Raw genomic sequence first — 14,511 nt, forward strand, 5'->3', positions numbered from 1 at the left:
GTGCTCTGAAGAAGCTTCACCTTTTCCCTTTCTCCTCTGAGGACTGTTATTGTGAACAAATAGCAGACTCAAAAGTTTACCTTACAAATGAAGAAATACAGCCAATAGCATCTTTATCCACTGAACAGAAATGCTTGTAACTCACCTCAGCCCCCAAAGTGAGGGCTGTGAATCCTTAGCAAATTAAAGTCCCCAAACAATATTCTATTTGGATCAGGCTACAGAAATAACAAAACAAATTCATGCATACTCAGGCACACAAATCCAAAATGCATCTTCGTTCTGACAAGAAAAGACAAATGCACTTCGTTTGAAACAAGTTTTCTTGTTTCAAAAGACAAATGTCTCATCACCAAGTCCAGAGACAATCACATGAAAGTTCATGTTGTATGAACTGGTGTAGCCACAGTTACAGGAATCAATGAGAGCACGGGCTGAAGAGCTTACACAGATGAAACCTGGAAGACAGCCACTCAGGATCCAAATAAAATGGTGTTCTGATGGTTTCTTCAGCTAAGTTACTTTCAGCATATTTCCTACTTTTCCATCTAATAAATACTACTTTGTTTCAAACCTCTCAAACTAGTTCTGAATGTTGCTAACAGCTGACATGGTGAAGTCTGCATCATCATTAGACGAAGATACAGCCATCTACTACTTGTAGCAATAGTTTTGAAATCCTAGTCAGCCAACCCAAAGCCATCAGAACTGGAATACCATGTAGCACGCAAAGCGCTATCATGTCCTAAGGTCAGAATTTTACCTTCAGCTGCAGTATGAAAAATTAGAGTTTTCAGTTAGAACTTCAAAGTTATTGTATTTGACAGACTTCATATAGAAACAAAAAATTACAAACTATGCAGAATTCTACAGACTACAACAGGGGTATCTTCCATAGGAACAATGGGAAAGTATTTTCTACCTGTAAGCTTTGAAAATACTCCCCCATCTGCCCCAAATAAATTACGTCTACTTCATTATAAAAAAGCATTGAGGAACTGATTCTAAATTGGTTTTAATCAAATAAGTAATCAGTAATTTAATTAGTTTTAATGAGATCAGTAATAATTTATCTTTAGAGAAAATGTTTTTGTCTTTAAGACCATCCAACTGCTTTTATCAGTTAAAATACTTCAATAAATTTGAAAGATTATTGCTTGCATAAAAGTGACACAATCCAAAGCTCAGCACGGCAGGGTAATTGTATTGTAGAACCGCAGATGACCAGTTTTCTTTAATTGCAATCCCAGTATTCCTTAGATTAAAAATAAAAATAAAATAAATAATGAGCTAGCTGAGGACAAGAGGCTGTTATTCCATCCCAGTTTCAGAAACAGGGCATCTGTTCTAGTGACTCAATACATGACAAATGCACTAGCTACCTGACAAATTCTAAACACCTACAGCCCTCACTGCAAGGACTGAAAAGTCCCACACTTCACCTATGTGTCTCAAGAATCAGTTATCACTGAGAATAAAAGACACTAGCACTGCCACACTGTTCTCTGAAGACTGTCATTCACTTCAAGTCACAGTATACATTTTGTTGCTTGCTGGACTCCTATTATATTAATTTTGCCTATAAGCATGGCTCTTGGCTTGCCACCTTTCCTTTCTGTCCTGCATTCCTCCTATTATTAGTTTCATGCTTACTGCTTCACAGTAAGCTTCTTTTCCATCAAGTTCCTTCCCCCACACCCCTCATAAAATAGCAATGTAATTAATAGAAATCTTTCTACTTCAAGCCTGGAAGACTAAAGATAACTCCTCAAAACACCTCTTGCCTTATTCTCAGGAGAATGTCCAGTTGAAGACAACCATACAGTTACCAGATTGGATGTAGGACAGGCATGATAGACTAAGGGTCACCCTTTGTAAAATAAGCCACAGGAATCAAGTTGACACAAACCTTTAACACAAACAAAAAAATTAACATTGTGCATCTTGTTAAAAACGGCAGCTTGACATCCAACATCTAAGTGGAGAAAGAATAGAAGCAGACACTGCATTGGTGTACAAAAAAAACAGAGGTCCTAAATGTGGGGCCTCTTAATGTAAATCAACACATGCCCTGTTTGTCTTCCAGAAAAACTGGAAAACACTAACAGAATTTCATTAAGAAAATAATTTCTCACATGCACTGTACAGAGACACATAGTATCTGCTGCATGTCACTGGTACCGCCTACGGAAATCAGGTTTTGTTTCCGTATCTTTTCCCCAGCCTCTATTTTTTACCCTGGGCAGTTGCAGTGATTTCTACAGTGACAAGAAATTAGCTGTATTGCCTGCATTGCTTTGATCACATCAGAGTAAAAGTTAAAGAAAACTGAAAACTGCTACCCTCCACCACCTCCAAGTCACACACAATCTACAGTAAAGTAATGTGTCATCTTTCACTGTGAGGTTTTTTGGACAACACAGCAAAAACAGCCTTAGACTTAAGGGAAACAGCAAGCGTGTTCATCCCTGACTGACAATAACAAAAAATTCCAGCCCAAAACAAAGCCCCCAAAAGCCACATACCAGTTACAAGGAAAGATACTCTCGTCAAGCCTGATAATGGAATCATGCCTGTGAAAGTCTGCACCATTTCACCAACTACTTTACCAAAAGATAGTACCTGTCACACAAAGCCTGCTACACAAACTAGAAAATTTTCCTAAAGCAGTAAAACCAGATGTTGCCTGGAATGGCTGCTTGCACTCATGGAAGGTTTCTAAACAGATGCTCAAAACTTTGAATCAGAAATAAATGCCTACTAACATCATATGTCTAACTGATCAGACCCTGGAAGTTTAGCGCCTCCCAAATGCAATGTGCTGCACCTGTAAATATGAACACAGTACAGACAAAATTTCAGCAGAATTCAGCTATACAGATTTCTGAATATGTTCCAATGTACACCAAGTGCAAGGAATATGCCCTTTTAGAGAGCCTGAAAATAATGCTGAATGTCTTAAGTGTCCACTTTGATTACTATAACACAGTATAAATTCTTAAGTAACTCAGACTAACCTAGATTGTGTATTAAATCTTGAATTCTATAAAACTTGACTTTACTTTTTAGGTTAAAAAGAACCAAATCCTTAAATACAGTAATGGTAGCTTTAAGGATAATTCTCAACATTAACCTTGGACAGATACAGCTTGTAGTCCTGAATTTCAGAGTTATATTCAAATACTTCAAACAAGAGTCCACATTATATAAAGAAATTTGCACTTTTGTGTGATAAGCTTTCAAACTTCATAGACACATGCAAGACTTGAGATAGAAGTTTCAAATCTTCTATCTAGTAGAGCCACAATCAGATTGTGTATATCACATCTGTTAAGTTTCATAAGACATCTCAGAGATTGACAGGGATGTTTTTAATTTTGCTTATATTCAATGTTTCCTTATACTGCAGCTAGACGGTACAGATGAATGGCAACTTGTTAGCCAAATTCATATTTATAGGGATATCGCAGCCTGACAACTCTAAGTCTTCCCCACTAGTGGAATTACATGGTAATTCACTTATCTTTCAGCATAGTATGGAATGAAACAAATGTTTTGTCAGTGTTCTGAGCTAACCTATACTTTTAGGTTACTACAGCTGACAGATACTCAAAATACTGTCACTAATAACTGTCAGTTCTAAGTATACCCATTTTAATAATTTGAAGAAGAATTCCATATTAATACTGAAGTCATCAGTAATTCAGGCCATTAATAGAAAGTTGCCAAGATCCCTGCAGGAGCTTTACCACATCTGCCCCCAAGTTACTGTGCCACAGGAGACCAGTCACTTCTTCTGATCATCTTAGCTTCCTTCTCCCTAGCATTTTTATTAGCTACACAGAAGTTATAAAATAGTTAAGAATACTACATAAAATAAAACCATGAAGAACTAAGGGGCACTGTAAGGTTCCATGAAATCATGATATTTGATGTAAGAAAGAGTCCAGATTTTCTTCCAATCTCAAGCTCCTAAATTAAAGTGTAGAGAAAAAATAAAGTACTCATTCACACAATGATTTTTTTTTGGTTGAACAGCAGCTAAGTAAGACTTATCTGAAAAAAAAATTAAAAAAAAATAAATCAAGATTTCCTAGGAATTGTAACATTTATTTTTCCAGAAACCAGAGGATCCCCAAAGTTGGTCACAATCTCTGCTCAACTACCTGTGACAATGCAAAAACACTTATGCGTTACACATGTTACATCATGTACATTACAAGTCATGAAAGCTCTCACAGCATCACTACTCGTATCTATGCATCCTCAGAGTATTTCTCATTGAGCATTTGTTAAAGAAAGTTCCTGGAAAGGTGACTATGAAAGGCAAGGAATTTATGAGCAATATGGCTTCCTAAGAAACACAGCTGCAAGATTCAACATCAGAGCTAAGCTCAGCTGCCTTTCCCCGCGTTATTACCAACACATGTGCCGCATTACAACTTCCATGTCACCAAGGTTACATAAGGCCTGCATACCAAGTTCATCGTGCAAACTGCTACCACCTACAGCAGATGCAGCGGCATGTGATGCTTCTAAGTGGACACTCCCATTTCTCACCAGCAAGGAGGCGCTAGCGCAGAGCACAGCTGCCTGCGAAGGGGAGCGGGACTGCACTCTGACCTGGGAGGAGGGCTGCTGGCTTTGCTGACCATCTTGAAGGCTACAAGAAAAGACGGATTGGGGACACATTACCGGGAAGAAGAGAAAGATAGCTAGAAGTGAAGCAAAACAAGACTTTAAAGAGGAAAACTTGCAGGAATATAGCATTAAGAACCCACTTATGAGGGTTAGGATAACCCATGAATTCCATATCACAGTATTTGGACACTAGTTACATCAGTAATCTAGAGATACAGTTCTTATCTTACTTCTTAAAAGCAGTACTGCTAACATCTCCCCAAGTCACCATAAAGTAGTATACTCTTTCAAGCCTTAATTTGTGGGAGGTAAAGCAAATTACTGGTTCTTAGTCGAACTGTAGACTAACCTGAAGTATCACCTACGCACAACAGTGACTATCCCAGTCTTCTCATGGTAGTTAGAGACTTTTTTGCTCATTTAGCCAACCTGATCAGCTATTTAATTGGCTTTGGTTTTTTTTTTGTCACAATAACATCACCTTCTTATTACTAACCTGCACTCTAACTAGAGTCTTTAAGCTTTGTCAGCAGCCACAAACTACTACCACAGACCTCGTAGATGACTGTAGTTAAAGCATTTGAATTCAGAAGCCTATAGAATGTTTATAATAAATCATTAATTGGCAGAAGTTTTAAGTCTATTTGAAGTTATTTTGACAACACAGCAAGAACTTCATTAATCAGTATTACTACTGCAAAGAAGTTCTTCTATACTCACACATACTTGCACCTTAAAAACAGGTTTTAAAAGCCAGCTTGGGCTCCAGAAAATGTGTAAATTCATAGCCACATGGATTGACAATGCTTGAAAATGTTAGTTCTTCTCTTCATAGCCTTCTCATTGCAAACCTATTTTACAGAGCTATTTTTTAATAGCTTGTTTAATATTAAACATGGCTAAGTATCTGAAAACATGACACACTTGTCTATATCACATCCTACTTTGCAAGACTAGCTTTTATTTTTAATCCATTTTGTGCAATTTACACACTGTGCATGTCACAGTCAGTAGCTGTGGGACATAATGAAATTAAGAAATTTTTTAGACAAAAGAATTTACACTTTAAAAAGACCATGGAAAATATCTTAAACACTTTTCAAAAGAGTATCATCTGGTGCTTTTAAGATGTCACTATTTACAGCTTGGTGCTACAATTGCAAGCGAGGCAACTGAGAAAGTAAGAGCATACTAAGCACCGAGGTGTTACATCTAATGTACTTGCTTTCCAACAATATTTTCTAGAACATCTACTTTTCATCTACTGGAAAACAAAAGGATTTAAGAATAGGTCTTCAGAAAAGCTCATGCAAAATAAAGCAGGCATGCACACTGCTCATTAAGTAAAAAAATGCAAGTCATTATTTATTCTATTATAACAGATCTTAATCTGAACTTTAAATTCAGTGGTTTGCTGCTGTATGCATGGCTCTCAGTAAGCTACATGGCAACAAAAGCCCTAAGGAAGCTCATATATGTGGCCAGCCTTCATAGTGTCCCTCCAGTATTATCAGCAACACCAAAACAATGCTAAACAATACTGTTTTCCCTTTAGTAGCTATGTATCAAAAGGTATATTCAAAGTTGCCCTTTCAGTGGTTATCCATCTGTCACAACAACAAACCCAAAACAGGCATTGCACTGATTTGCAAAAGATAAATCCTCTGCCTGATTAGTTAATTATAAAACCAAAATTCTGCTTTGGACAATCACTTAACAGATAGTCCTCACATCAGACACACATGCATACATCATTGACTACATAGGATGCATACTTAAAGTACCCAAAACACTGTTGACATGTAGGCAGGACAGAAGCAGGGGTGGTTGGTTGTTTTGTGGTGGGTTTCAATCTTGTTTTGTTTTTTAAGTTGCCCAGCAAAGAACTCTTGTGTCTAATTTGGCATCAGAACAGCAGAATTTACTAGATCAGGTTTTACTTAAGTGTCTACCATTGCCAAACATTCATGCATATAATACCATTGTTTCTTTTACTAAACATTCCACAGGGGAAATGAAAATTAATAGTAATAATGGGTAGGAAATATTTATAAAAGCAAAAATTAGGTTGAACTCCACAGGTTCTAAAGTAATATCCTTACAACATCCAATATTATGCCAGAGTTAGAGATTAGGAGATTAAAGTTTTGCTGGCAATACAAAAGGAGCAATATTAAGGCAACAAAATACAGGTGAATCTAATGCTGTTAGAAGTTTAACATCTGAAAGCACATGGATTAGCGATATTAGGAACTAGACTGAGGCAGCTCACCACTAGCATATACAAGTAATGCCAGTACAGTTGCAGCGATACTTGGTTACAGCTGGGGAAAAACAAAAACAAAAAAAAACCAGTAAGAAAACCCCTCTTTTTCTGTATTTCATCAGATTTCTTCCTTATGCACATTATTCTAATCTTTCAGGGTTTCTTCCTCCAGCAACACATAGAATTTACACTAAAATTAGGCTACCCATATAAAGAAAAGCTTTCACACTACTCAGCTAGAAATCAAGCAGTATATATACAACATTTCAGATATATTCCACAGTTGGTAGTTTATTGGTAGTTTAAGTGGAATTTATGTCAAACAAATCTGAAAGCACTGTGGTGCCTAGCTGGACTACATCAATTTAACTGTACTCCAAAGGACAGATATTTAGCATCACAAACAATGCTTTGAGAAAACTGACCTCAATAAGTATTCAATTCTGAGCATATGTTTACAATACATGTGTATTTATTAATGTGCCATTATGTCAGAAAGTTTTCTTTGGATTTTTATATTTAGAAAGTAACAAATTTAGATAACCAGAAGATACATAGAGAAAATACAAGTATTTGATCTACTCTTTCACCCTTGCACATCTTGTCTGATTAAAAAGTTGCTTTCATCACTTCAGTTTCCTCATGACCTCACAATGAAGTCCAGTTTAAGCCATAGGAACCCTAATGACTGCAGTAGTGTGTAAAAAATAAGGCAGCTTTAAGCCTCAGTTTAAAACAGTCCTTTATTTAAAAAAGTCCTTTATTTACCCTACTCCCTACCTATGAGCAAGAAAACTCATTGTTTTCAGCCTAATGCACAGTTCAGGATCTATGACTTGTCTGCACAGCCTCTTATGAAAGAATACCCAAAATTATACTACTACTATTACCCTGCTTTTAATAAAAAAAAAACCAAAAACCCACAAACAAAAACAACCCCACCTCCGAACAAAAAAATCACCCACGAAAAACATCAGAAACAAGTTTAACAGAGAATAAGCAAGTGATCTAAGAGAATGCATATAGTTTTAGCATCCTGCACCACAAAGTAAATCACTAACTTGAACAAGCCAGGTTCAGCAACATGACCAAATTATGTGAATCAATGTGACTGCTGCTATATACTGCACTATCTACTAGAACCACAGCTAAGTAGTTTCAGTACTTGATGTGGCAGAAGTAAACCTTTCATTTGTTTGATTTTAGGCATCATTCTTGCAATCCTCCTGCCTGAGGAAATCTTACAAAGTTAGTCCTTTGTTATTTCAGTGGTGACACAGAAATGGCACAATTCCTTACCCATCCCCTATTATAAAGTATTTTCTTTTTATTTGCTCAGTTTCTATAGCTTTTTCTAGTAAGAAAAATTATACTAGTATTCCTGAAACATAAAGACAGACTGCTCCTATTTATTAAAGATAGCTTAGCATATGAAAAGGTCATTAAGAATACACAACACATACAATTATTCCTTCGTATTCATCATATAACTGGAAGAAGAATTATTTTGATATATTGTGGGGGGGATGTTCCTTCTTCTACAGGCATTGCTCTGCTAGCCAGATCCTCTAACACTGTGGGCAACCACAGGACTGAAAGATTTAAAAAGCAAACTTAACTTACTGTGGCTGCTCCTTCTACTGCTGTCAAGCTGACAGACCAGAGCTGCTGTATGTAGCATATCACTAGGCTCAGTATTGTTAACAAATGTGCCAGTGAAGGTTGGGACTCCTGGGATACACGTATACAGTATATTTTATGCATCTCTAAGGCCTGCAAAGTGCCACATGACTAAATTTTACACTGTGCACTCTATAGCAAAGGCATCACTATTACTTCATTATGTCCCTTTTGCTGTAAGAAGCTGCAGGATAGTCATACAACAGTTCACCTTTGATTTTAGATTTGGAACCTCTGCAGAAGCACTTTAGCTCCTTATAATGTTCTGCTTTTGTTGTCACACTTCTCTCCACTATCTACAGATGTGAAAAGTGATTACAGTCCTAGTCCCCAGTGCATACTTTCTTAAAGAAAAGAAAACCAAAAGGAGGAGAGGTGACTAATATTTTCTTGGGTATTTCCTCCTTGCTTGAAAGTGAAAGTTTCTGAAGTTTTGATGAAAAACACTGAATCTAGGTTTGTTAGCATTAGTTCTTTTTGTTATCCATCTGAAATCAGCTGTAACATGTTAGAGACTGGCTATCCTGCTCATTTTGAAAATAGTGCCACATATACATGCAAAATTCAACAAGCCCACAGTGACATGCAGTGACAGCTCAAGGAGGTTATGGTGGGGAAAGAAGTAAAAAGTGCGTTGCTGGCAACACTGGTGGGTATGGGGAGAAGTGGTCTGCTGCATGCATGCTAAATATGGTGGAACATTTAGATACCCTACCTGAGGGGTGATCCGATGAGCAATGTAGGAGGGGTAGGGTTACTCCCTGCATTGTGCCGGCGTCGTACTGCCTGACGCCTAAATGTGCTGCGTTCACGACGAAATGTGACAGTCTCCTCGCTGGCTTGTGCTGCTGCATCAAGACAGACTTTAGGTCAAATAAGAACCCATCCTAATTATGTACACAGTAACTTAAGACTCCTTCCTTCCCCCTGACCCTCCCCAAGTTAATGAACTTGACTTGCAACAACAGAAGTAGCTTAGACACTATTTGAATAACCTGACTCAAGGCAGGATCACAACACACAATTATTAATAAGAATCTGGATGGTTGGGGGGTGAGGTGTGTTCTTGAGTTTACAGTTCATTTCCCTCCTACCCCACATCCAAATAGACAGGTTGCAAAAAAGTTAGATATCCCAAATCTCTTCCATTTACACAAGGCAGGAAGAGACAAGACTAACATCACCTCTATCTCATTTAATAGATAATTAACAGAGAAGCCTAAAGGACAAGAAAGGTTGTCTGCCACTCCTCACCATAATATTCTCTCCTCAATTTTACAATTTCTGCCAAGCAGGTAGCACTGACGTTAACCTCATAAAACCTCCTTAGGGGACAAAACAGAGTTGTTTTTTCCTTTTTCCTCATATGCACCAAAGGATACATATTGGTCATTTAGACTAAGTTACACTATTATTTGGAGGAGCAGGGGGTTGTGATTAAGTGAGAGAATAACTTTCGTAAGCATTTGTAGTTTTGTTATTTCAACTCCCCAACCACAAATAAATGCTTTTGTCAACTTATAAAGCAACACTGTAAAACATCTGCATGTACTCCAGGGAGTCCAAAATTTTTCCACAGATTGACCCAAGAAATCTACGTGTGTTCCCTAAACTTCACAGTCTGAACAACTTCAGCTCTGTACCGCTTCATGGTGTGTCTACAATCGGAGTCTTCCTCCTGAACCAAGGAAGCTACTACCCAATTTGAACGCAGAGCACTGGAGAGCTCAAATGAATGGGTCAGAGAAAATAGGTTTTGGCAGGCAAGTGAAGTAAGAGGAGAGGGGAAGGGGAAAAAAAAAAAAAAACAAAAAACAACCAAACCACACTTGACATGAAATCAGTGCAAAAGTAGAATCGCAGTCTTGAAGTGGAAGTCAGCTTGGTAGCCAAGAAGCCTGTTACTAGAGTGAGAAAACTAAGGACTGTGTCAAGCCAAAATAAAAAAAAAAAAAAACTAAAACACTTAAAGCAGCAATTATTTTTTTTATGGCACAAAGACCACCGGCAGAGTGATCCATGTTTGCTTTTCAAGTTACAATATTCCTATTATTAAGCTTTCAAAACTTACCAGCAAAGACTAATGCTGGTCTACAGGGAATAGCAACCTACTACTGCTGCTATGTATTACTGCCATTGCTCAGAAAATAAAGGCTGCATGGAACAAGAGTAATGCCACCCATGAAACGGAGGTTATCAGGTGAATACTGCATATGAAACGTCAAACCATAGTTTGCTTTAAGAGCTAAGAAGCTACATGAAGACCAATATTGCACTTTAAGACCAATGTTAAACTTACAAGCACTTCATTACCAAAACAGCAAAAGTTAAGGACGCCCTGAATTCAATCCTCTTTTCTGGAAAACTCTGGGATAGCACACTTTCTCCTTACTCCAACAACTGTTTTTGTTATTCTAAGAAAGAGTAGATGATAATTCTCTTTCAGTGCATTTCAGGAAGAAATCAAGACATTTCTCTTGTGCTTCAGTATACAGCTTTTTATGCTTTGTTTTAATACACAACCTAACCTGATTTCTTCAAGGATTTCTTTATAGCTCTCGTATTTAAAGTACTGGGAAAGATAGTATGAATCCTTACTTTAAGTTATCACACAAAAGGTCAGAACTGACCACTAATTCTGGTTGCCAACTTGTAGAGCTGAATTTTTCCAGTGCATACATCAGCATTTAAAAATTCACATATTCAGAATGCAGCTTCCACAGACTTCAGATGCAAAAGCAACTCCACACATTTCTCCTAATCAGGCTACAGTTAAAAACCACAAAATAAAGAACAGCAACTAGCCTTAACTGAAATGTAAGCTACTTAATTACCATTAGGATGGTAAATATCAGCATTACATCTTAATTACCATTTGCAACTACTTAGCAGCAACAGCATTCAAGAGCAGTTCTTCTGGCAGCATAGTTAACACTGACAACATCTCGTTTTCTTTTCATGTCCTTTATTCAATGAATATCACCTTCTGTAATAACTGAAGCCCAGGCTATGGAAACACTAGAGGTCCTTTCTACACAGCTCCAATTCATCCCTAAAGCAAGCCTTCCTCAAGCACTGACTGAGACAGTGTTCTGTGAGAAAAAAAGAGGGATATAATAATATTTGAAGACTTAAAAAAATAAAAATCAATTCACATACACTTGAAGATTATATTCAAGGCTGCACAGGCAAATAGTTCTGGTATTTATTTATTTCACTTTAACCTTTAAAAAAAGTAAAATCAAAGTAAATATTAAATAGTAGATATTAATGTAGATTTCTATCTAATCCACCAAGGAATTTTTTATTTATCTTTCTGTTCAGTGCATACCATCTACATATGCTCTTCCTGAATATAGGTGGTAGAATTCAGGATCTAAGCAACTTTAAGTTCTTCTGAAATGACTGCAGTGTTTTTCAGGCCAGCAAACTCCAGCCTGTTAATGTTATGCAATGTCTCAAAAAGATACATATTGAAACCATAACGAAGTAAATTAACGCTCCTAAATTATCCTCTATCATGCTCTGAAAGCAGTTTAATCATGAGGGAAACAGTTTTAATATAACTAAGCTTTCTTTAATGTTTAAAAAGAAACAATGTTTTCATGTTTAAAAACAAAATGACACAAATAAATGTATTCCTGTACAGAGACAGTTACAGTGTATCTTTAGACTATCACTCACACTCCTTTGGTGCTACTTACGACCACTTACTCTAGACTCCAGAAAGGTTAAGATCCAACTTCTAAACCCATGTACAAAATCCACGTCTAATAGGGAAAGATAACATAGGTTATACTTCTACAGTTCCTGCTTACTTTAAGTAGATCAGGAAAAGGTGACAAGCCTTTCAGCTTACAGTGTTTGTTGAAGTCTGTTTTGGTTTTCTGTTTAATCCTGCCTGAATTTTTATGTTGAGACACTACATTAATATCAAGAAATTTAAGCATAAATTTCTTTTGCACATTGTCACATGAGTTTGAGCCCTCAACATTACCTGTCCTCGGGAACAAAAAAAAAAATAAAAAAAAATCGCATCTGAAGTTCAAAGCGCACAAGTTAGAAACACAAACCTGCTTCCCAAAGATTAGTAAGAGATGGAGACATAATGGCAGCTTCGTAGCGAACTTAACCCTCCCACAACTACTCCTAGATATAATAAATCTAACCTCAAAGAGGAAACAATTTGACTTTTGTATTTCTTAATGGAACTGTGCATATGAATACATTTAAATTAATTCTTTTTCTTCCCCCTTTCATTACACTGAGTGGAAAAAAAGCCAAATTAGCAATTACAAACCTATAAAGTCACAAGGATACCATTTCATCATCACGCATTTGGAATGTTACTTTCCTAATTGAAGGACTAAAATTTATTGGAGAGAAAATTCTACATTAACAAATAATTCACATCTTTTGCCAAATGGCTGGAAGCATCTGAACACAGGCTGAACTATGCTGCCCTCAGGTTATGCCTTTCCAAATTTTCTCACTGTACTACACAAGTGGTTTTGATGTAAGCTTCTGGAGTTCAAAGTTTTAAACAGAAATGAAGACCCAAAGTTTCACACTACAACTACACAATCTCTCTACAACAACTAGCTTTAAGAAACATACAATAGAAATACTTGCTTTCAAACAGAAACATTTATACATACAAGCCAAAACATTTACATCATCACCCCGTAGGTATGTACCACTGCTTCTAAGCCAAACTGTTAAGATGGAAACCGAGGAAGCACGAGATCAAAAAGCAGAATTTCCAAGTTTTACTGCATCAACAAATCCCATTTAATTTTTTCTAGACAAAGATGATAAACCTAGTACCTCAGATAAATCATTGCCAAGTAAGAAGATTGCTTGAAAGATGTAGTATGGAGGTAATACAGAGGTAAAGTATCCACATGGAAAACCAGAGTTCTCAGGGTAAAACTGCAAACTTCAGTCTGACTAAAAAGAAAGCCAAAAAACCAACCACACACACACAGTGGAAACAGTGTTGCTCAGTCTTCTCAGGAAAGGGGAGTAAGGGGAAGTTAGAAACAAACACTGGAAGCCTAGATGGTTTTGAACATTAGGTTAAGCATGGTTAAACATGTGCATGGAACCCAAGTGATGCTTGGACATGCCATTTCTTTCCCTGTCTAATGGGAAATTGTAATCCAACTATTTTCAACCACTGGTAATGACAAACCTTACAAACTCTCAATGAAATCCAAAATTAATTGTTCATGGCACATGCATTACATATAAGCAATAAAATCTGTCTTCCAACATTGAAGATACTTTGCCAAACCAAATAGCTGAAATTTTGTTCTGTATTGAGTATCTGCATCTCACTTGAGTTCAAAACCCAAGAAAAGCCACAGTCCACATGCATTTACAGATTAATACCACCATTCTCCTCATGGTTTATACATTTGTAGTTGACTCTCATGTGCCCTAACACTTAAGATACCCAAGTAGAAAGGAGGAGTCAGGTTAGTCCGTATCTTCAGTTTACAGTTATTAATTACCATGGATTATGTACCACCATAAGACTTACAACTTTTACTTCTCTGATGGAAAAGCAAAGTATTGGCTTGCAGTGCTATAACTTAGTGTGGACATGTAATGAAAAAATATCACTAATACCGATTTCTGAAGAATGGAGATGTGGGCAGCAAAGGACAAACAATGAAGAACAGAGCTGAAAAAGATACAAAGATAAAACCTTTTGATAGAAAATAGGGCAGAGGGAAACAGCACACAACTTCGGAAGGAAAGCTAGACACACACACAAAAGGAGAAAAACAAGGGAAGTAAACCCCAAAAATTCAGTGCTCTGGTTGAGTGTCTGAAGAAAACAAGTTTGAGACTAGGCCAGAGGAATATTTACAATTACACCAAACCAGTCACTACAGCAACCCAAAAAGCAAAACACT

At 37.0% G+C, this 14,511-nt stretch overlaps 1 protein-coding gene across 11 annotated transcripts in view; it reads right to left on the bottom strand.

Moving 5' to 3' along the window:
• PCNX1 (pecanex 1) overlaps positions 1-14,511 on the bottom strand; it is an 89,888-nt gene that overhangs the window by 48,467 nt on the left and 26,910 nt on the right. For 6 of the 11 annotated variants that reach the window (XR_009967059.1, XR_009967058.1, XM_062630839.1 and 3 more), the window contains exons 7-8: positions 9,303-9,435; positions 4,479-4,663 (exon numbers count right to left, since the gene is read on the bottom strand). The exons of 2 other annotated variants lie outside the window; for them this stretch is intronic. Coding sequence is in view for 7 of the 9 variants with exons in the window: in XM_062630839.1 (XP_062486823.1) it covers positions 4,479-4,663; positions 9,303-9,435 (318 nt within the window). In the remaining 2 variants the exon portion in view is untranslated. The remainder of the gene's footprint in view (positions 1-4,478; positions 4,664-9,302; positions 9,436-14,511) is intronic. 3 more of the 11 variants (XM_062630834.1, XM_062630833.1, XM_062630831.1) reach the window with 2 other exon arrangements.

Source organism: Pezoporus occidentalis, unplaced genomic scaffold, assembly GCF_034315485.1.
Source record: "Pezoporus occidentalis ecotype Australia unplaced genomic scaffold, CSIRO_AGI_Poc_V1 ctg36, whole genome shotgun sequence".
Classification (NCBI taxonomy): Eukaryota; Metazoa; Chordata; class Aves; order Psittaciformes; family Psittacidae; genus Pezoporus; species Pezoporus occidentalis.